Source organism: Electrophorus electricus, chromosome 9 (genome assembly GCF_013358815.1).
Source record: "Electrophorus electricus isolate fEleEle1 chromosome 9, fEleEle1.pri, whole genome shotgun sequence".
Classification (NCBI taxonomy): Eukaryota; Metazoa; Chordata; class Actinopteri; order Gymnotiformes; family Gymnotidae; genus Electrophorus; species Electrophorus electricus.
In genome coordinates this window covers 14,987,818-14,994,856 of record NC_049543.1, presented here as the reverse complement: position 1 = coordinate 14,994,856, position 7,039 = coordinate 14,987,818, and the positions used below count along the sequence as shown (strand labels likewise).

Genomic DNA, 7,039 nt, shown 5'->3' with positions numbered 1-7,039 from the left:
TTTGCAATTCGTTTAATCTTGTTTACATATTATTTTCCTGGAGTATTTAAAATGACAAAGTAGTGTTACTGAAGTAAAAAGCAGAAATCTTCCTACCCTATAAACCTGATTTACACCCTGGTCCTGCACAACATCCAGGATACACAGTGCACATAACAAAACGGCCAGTACAAAGAACATTAATTAGGGGGAAATCTGAGCTTTAACAATGGGAGTCTCAAACGTCTGTCTTCAGTCTTTGCATCTAGCAAATGGGTGGAGGTCCAGGAGCTTACCTGCCCGGGGCCGCTGCTGGTGTCTGCATCCCAGGGAAGAGGCTCCACTGGCGGGCAGAGGAGGGACAGCAGGAGGGTAGTGTGGAGCAAAGGCTGGGTATGCCTTCCAAAGCGGGGACACCAAAACTGCTGCACCCACCACCGAGCCATGTGGAGAATGAGAGGGGAGGGAAATGAGCTAGGAGCTGTGTGTGAGTGTGTGTGTGTGTGTGTGTGTGTGTGTGTGTGTGTGTGTGTGTGTGTGTGTGTGTGAGTGAGAGTGAGTGTGTGTGAGTGTGTGTGTGGCTTTTGGTGAATGCTGTCCTGCAACAAATCTCTGAGCCCCTTCTGTTTCTGACACACACACTGAAAAAAAACACTAACATTGCTAGCACTACTTACATCACCTTTTTGGCATATCCAGTAAAGCTAGCTCAATTTTTTTTTAATGGCTTTACACAACACTGGACCGGTGACTAACTCATGATTACTCACATGTACACACAAAATCATTCAGACATGTTAAAAAGACTGACATATGGTGCTTGGATGTGTGAAGCTGAGCGCGGGAAATTCGTGGGTCACCTTGAAAAATGCCCGCGAGCCATCACGGAAAAGTTGTCGGTTAGCGGAGCATAACCTCACATACAGCCTCGTGAAACTTCGGTTATTCTGACTGCCTTCGCTCCCCCGCCCTTCCCCAGTTATTTGATGAAGAAACTCGGGGTTTTCGGTGCTTTGGGATTTGAGAGCTAACCTGCATCCTGCAACACACAACCAGTACAATAAAAGCTACAGCTTAATTAATTGATGGAAACGAGGGCGAACGATACACTTACCGACCTTACTGACACTCTTACCGACACGCTTACCTTTAGTGTTGTGCCCGAGTTAAAGAGAAGTAGCCCAAAGTCGCAAATATAGAACAGGAATGTCGCAGGCAAGGAGAATATGGAGTTTATACCTGCATTATCCTTTAATTGGGTCATTAGCGAATTATTCTGAATATGACAAGGTTGTTGCATTCTGTAGTTTCCGTTCGGCATAAACATTATCCCTTAGCCCGCAGGATATTTGCCGTCACCCTTAACGCTTCTGTCGTTGTTATAGATGTTCTGTTATTGAGTTTTCGTTCCCGATATCAGGCTACTCGCAGATTTGCAGCCTGCGAATAAAAACTAGTGACTCTCGGTCGGGGAACAAAATGGGTGTCCACAGGTCTTTACCTGACTACTTCTGCACCAAAAATAAGTATTATCTTGTAATGTTTTATTTTGCGTACCCCCAAACCCCCTGCTCCACAGCTGTCCACTGGCAACCCCCTCAGTCCGTCCACATGTCTGCAATATGGAACCGCAGTGAGGAGTCCAGCGAGACATTCCAGTACTCCTTTGAACGATCTCCCACATTTATGTATTTTTTTTTTACGACACGTATTGCTATTGTTTCGCCCTTTCTCTTCCTCTCTCGTCTCAGTCGAGTCTTTCGTGCGATTGTAATACGTCTTCGTGTTGCTGTTCACCCCTGTGGACTAATGAAAAAGATATGTCACGTACAGCCGACACGGGCCCTGGAGGCCATCTCAGAGGGGGGGGATTTTTGTGTGCGACCGTAACTGGTCATCGGAGGTTCAATAGTCTACAAGAGAACGCAAGCCGTGTTTAGCTCCAGTCCCGACGAGAAGACACGTCCCGACACACGTCGATATAATGTATCATGTAGTTACACGTAGATTAGACTAAATTTGCATCCTCCCAAGAGGATATGGAGGACAAAGAATTGTAACATATAGTGTGATCAGAGGTTCACAGCCATCACACCCCAGTCACTTTAAAAGAAAGCCCTTGCAGGTATAGCCTCCTTATAAGTACGCTTTCCATATAGAAGCACAGAATGTGTGAAGGATACGGGTACAGGATTGTAGCCCGTCTTGGCCGTGACTCTGACCTTAGCGTTATGTCCGTGGGCCTTACGCCGGTAGGAGGCCATCACGCTGCGTTTTTTTCCACGCGTCAACACCGCCGCGGTGAGCTACATGCTGTCCCAACACAGCAGGCCGACTGACCCCAGGCTCTGACTGCACACCTACAAGGGTGTTCCTCAACAAATCAACGTTTCCGGCGTAGAGGGAGCTGGGGGTTTATTCGTAGAGTATTGAAATACAAGCACGTCCAGGTAACAAAAACGGTAGTAGACGATTGGTATCTAGGTTATATGCAGGTATCCAAGTATCCACTGTATACATTAGACAAAAACGGGAGAAAGAAATGAATAGTCAGTTATGAGTACTGGTTTGATATTTGGCAAATGCATAATGCTACACGCAACTCGAGGACACTGGGGGGATTCTGTTGGAATTCTGCTGAATTATGTTCGAAGAATGCGTTATTCTTTATTCCTCCAAGTTTTAAAGCCAAACAAACCGGATACGTATAAGGAGACGCTGTGGAGAAACAATGACTGATCACTTTCATATTTTTGGCTTGCTCAACTATTCAGTCATTTTGAAAGATGTACAATCATCAAAAAAAAAAATCCTTAAATTAGATATTGGGGAAGCACCTCTTGTTCTGTATATTGGTATGATTCCACAATCTGCATCTGACAGAAAAGCGAGAACAATAAAGCTATAACTCGAACATGGGTACAGTCTGAACCCCCAACAATACTCCAGTCGATGGAAATTATTAAATAAAGATTGTTGAAAGATTATTAAAGAAAGATTTGCTTACTCGTTACAATTACAAATGGACACGGATACAAAAAGCAGGGAAACGGGAAACTGAATACTGATCAATTAAATTACGTAGCAACAATGATCTCAAATTAATATGATCCTGCACCCATGATAAATGATGCTGAAAATTAATATACACGTGTTGTTCCCCCCCACCCCCTTTACCCTTAATGGCCTGTCTTTTCTGCTTGTTTACCTATGTCAGAGAAAGTTACAAAAAGAGATGTAGAAAAGAAAACAGAACAGTACCGCTGGAGACGTCACTGCGCCCTGATCAGTCACGAGGAGGAGGAGTTACGCCCGGGAGCACGCGCAAGGCTTCGCCGTGAAGGGAAGAGGCATGGCTCCGTTTTGGGGGAATGCACGTGATCTGGCGTTACGGTAACACGCGGGGTTAAGCACGCCTGGTGGACGCTGTCGGGCCTGAGTAAGTCTGATTCACGGAGAAAGAAGCAAGAACCCCGCGAGCGAGCGTGCGGTCTTGGTATCCCATCTCATTCATTTCCGCTACACATTTCTCTCAGATAATTGCTGCCAAATTCCAGGAGACGACTGCGTTGACTCTGTGTCTGAGAATCCTCTAGGCGAGGGGGGGGGGGGGGGGGGAGAAAGTTAACTTTCAGACATTGTATTTTTTTCTCTTAGTTTAGGGTCTGCGGTGCAATGCTCAGATTTACTAGAGGAGAATGTTTCCGCGAAGGGAAAGACAAATAGCGCGCGTGAGCGAACACTCTCCCTCTCGCCCCCTCCCCCCAGTGTAGAAAAACATCAAAGATGTGCAAAATGAAATTGTGCTGTTGGGAAAGCAATGAATAATCTAAACAGTTTAGTATTAGTTGGCTAAGAGGAGAGTTCATCATCTCAGTGCAATGGACCACACACATTACGTGCTTTCATAGCTGCGTGTCCCACAGCTTATGAAGGGCCCGATGAGTTTGAATGAGGCGTGTTTAGAAACCAGACGAAACCAAACGTTAACAACTGTGTCGTGCGCTGCCCCGTTTGTTATCGTTGGTCCCGTATTGCTTTTTCTTTTTTGTGTGTTGCACCATGGTCCTGGAGGAACGTTACTTCGTTGCGCTGTATACCCGTGTATAGATGATGACTATAAAAAAACGCCCGAGTCTTCGACTGGACTCTTAGCTCAGGTTCACAGGTAGAATCGAAGCAACTGTTAGCTCACTACGTCTTGGGTCAAGGAAACCTAGACACGAGTCAACAAATCGCCACACTGGCGGAAACACACGGAGCACTTTGGCAGGGAGGCTAAAAAACCAGGGAAGCCATGAAGAGGATGGTAGACGAGACCAGCGGACTTGTCTGCCGCGGGCACAGACTCCAGGGCCCGTGGGGTCTGCCCCTGTCCCAACACAACCATCCAGAAAATTGGCAGGTGGCCATCAACACAGTAACAGAAGTTAGGGAAATTACTATTTTTGCATGTTGAAGCAAATGTTTTCAGAATTTCTCTGTCACACACAGTTGTTGTTTTTTTTTTTTGTTGTTCCAGTAAACTCGTGCCAGTGTGTATAGTATGTAAAAGCAAGTACCAAGAAAAGTGGATCCCCTCTGTTGCCAGATTACTGGACACTGAAGAGGGAGGTTTCTGGGGCCAAATACAGGCAAAACTCATACACTGTACATCTTACAAGTCTATGGTCTAAAAGGTAACGTGTAATCTCATTGTTCCCATATAAACAACAATAAACAGGTTATCAAAAAAAAAACCCCTGCATTTATTTCCCCATCATGGCATACAGCTACAGGTATGTACACATGTACACAATTTAAATAGAAACACTATAAACTTATGTACAAGCAGAAGTATTTTCAGATGTGCATGGCATTTTTCTATTAGTCCTTCTAAAGTCAAACGCAAATGTTCTTCTCCCCAAACAATAAAGGTCTGTAAGGAATCTTCACAGCAGCAGGAGCCGTTACCATGACGATCGTCATAAATGGACACACAGCAAAATCGAGCAGTTGTACTAGTCAGGTCAAGAATTTAAAAGATGTTCAGTATGCATCACGTTTACTGTAGTGTGATTTTGGTAAGTAGACAATAGAACTACTTTTTTACTTCAGGAATCCAAGATGAGACTTATATTTGGCGTATTTGTTTATACTGATAATGAACAAACGATCTTAGTGACGCCGAGTTCTGAAGGAACTGGGAGTCAGCGCTGCACTGGGAGAAACACGCCTGCACTTTGAGACTTCGCCAGTAGAGGGAGACAAAGCAAACTAGTTTACATTTTTCAGATTTTTTTGTTGTTGTTCTAACAGACGCTCATTCACACATACGGCTATCTGCTCCGTTTCCTTTGTTTAATGGCGAACAGGTTTTCGTCTGGCGCTCCTCCATCCCAGCTGCCGGCTGCTTTCCTAGCTCTCTTCTGTGCTTGGTTCTTCTTCTTCAGCTTCTTCCCGGAGCCGAACAGCATCCCGGAGCGCCGTTCGTTTTGGGTCAAGGGCGATCCGCGGGGAAAGTTGTCATCGTCGAGCACGATCAAGTTCTTCTTCTTCTTCTTCTTCTTTTTCTTCTTCTTCTTCCCCTGCAGCTGGGGTGTGAACGTGTTCTGCAAAGGGGGTGTGGCCTTCTGAGCCGGCGTGCACATGCCCTGTTGGCCACGGGTGTGTGTATTTGGTCCGGGGGTCGTCCGTGGGTGGTGCTTGGGGGTGTGCGCAATGCGTCTTTTGGGGACGTGTGTGGCAGGGGTATGAGGAGGAAAGGTGTTTTTGGGGTAGGTTTTCTGTTTCTTTTGGGGGGGTCGGGCAGTGTGCGGAGCTTCAGTGGACTCTATCAGGCCTGCCTCTTGCAGCTCTGTGACACACAGATGAACAAAGATGATTCAAAGGCATCGATCACCTTGAAATACAGTTTGTCTGTGTGTGCGCATGCACGGTACATTGTGTGTGTGTGTGTGTGTTGTATGGTTCTTTTGCTTTATTGTAGAATACCACTGGTCACTGTCAGTCATTTGGCCAGCCAATCAGAGGGGGCTTTACTAACCTTGGGCTCGTTTCTGAGCCCAGCGCTCTCGGCATCTAACGTCCTGCAGGGTGTCGTAGGAGCAGATGAGAGGCAGCGTGGGATATGTCCCGTTAAACATTCTCCTCTCCGAACACTCCTATGTTCACACACACACACACACACAGTCACATCAAATTCTGATCACAAAGGCAACGCTGCGTTCATTAGGTTTACAGCATTTACTTTTATTATGTAATTTCTAGGCAATAAAAAGCAGAAAAAAATATCCTTGTGCCTCAGTTGAGTAGATTATTATATTATTATTTAAATCTGAAGTCATGTGATCTCCAGCTCACTGTGCTGGAGAATGTGCAGATCTGGACCAGTCTGTACTGGACTAACACCGACATCAGTACCAACACTGATCCAATGCAACCCTCAAAGCAAGTGTTTCCCCAGCTGGGCTGAAGCACTTTATTCTGTGATAAATGTGTGTGTGTGTGTGTGTTTGTGTGTGTGTGACATGACTCACATGACCAAAGTGTCCCTTTTTCGAGCAGTTGTAGCAGTACGCAGGAGATCTGGAAGCCTGTGGGTGGACGGCTTTAACTGGAGGACCTCCCGCTGTCTGGTTGAGAGAGATGGAGGGAGGGAGGGTGAGAGAGAAAGAGAGCGTGAAACAGTGAACAGGAAAGGGAGGGACAGAGGGAGAGAAAGAGAGAGGGAGAGAGAGCGAACTTGGCAAGGTGGAACAGTAACTTATGCAAAAGATCATGGTGTGAAGTGCGACACTCAGACTAAGGCAAGTGAAAGAGGCACGTGCACACAATCAGACACACACACCTGCTCCGGTTCTTATTAAGTATTGTAGGTATGGCACCTTGTTCATCTCGTGTGATCCTACAGGGGGGTGTGTGTGTGTGTGTGTGTGTGTGTGTGTGTGTGTGTGTGTGTCTGCATGCCCTCATTCTACCCCCCCCCTCCCCTTTATTCACTTGTCCTATGAACGGTGTGAATAGGAGTGACTGCTTATAGCCTGTCGTTTCTCTCTCTCTCTCTCTCTCTCTCTCTCTC

The 7,039-nt window shown here is 46.1% G+C and overlaps 2 protein-coding genes across 5 annotated transcripts in view; both read right to left on the bottom strand.

The window, feature by feature from the left end:
• Nucleotides 1-483, bottom strand: part of adamtsl7 (ADAMTS-like 7) — an 11,371-nt gene extending 10,888 nt beyond the window's left edge. For all 3 annotated transcript variants that reach the window (XM_035529785.1, XM_035529788.1, XM_035529786.1), the window contains exon 1: nt 276-483. In XM_035529785.1, the coding sequence (XP_035385678.1) occupies nt 276-425 (150 nt within the window). In that variant the 5' untranslated portion in view covers nt 426-483. The remainder of the gene's footprint in view (nt 1-275) is intronic.
• Nucleotides 484-4,709: 4,226 nt separating this feature from the next.
• The window catches only part of zcchc7 (zinc finger, CCHC domain containing 7), a 33,515-nt gene continuing 31,185 nt past the window's right edge, over nt 4,710-7,039 (bottom strand). For both annotated transcript variants that reach the window (XM_035530178.1, XM_035530177.1), the window contains exons 7-9: nt 6,498-6,593; nt 6,005-6,122; nt 4,710-5,815 (exon numbers count right to left, since the gene is read on the bottom strand). In XM_035530178.1, the coding sequence (XP_035386071.1) occupies nt 5,298-5,815; nt 6,005-6,122; nt 6,498-6,593 (732 nt within the window). In that variant the 3' untranslated portion in view covers nt 4,710-5,297. The remainder of the gene's footprint in view (nt 5,816-6,004; nt 6,123-6,497; nt 6,594-7,039) is intronic.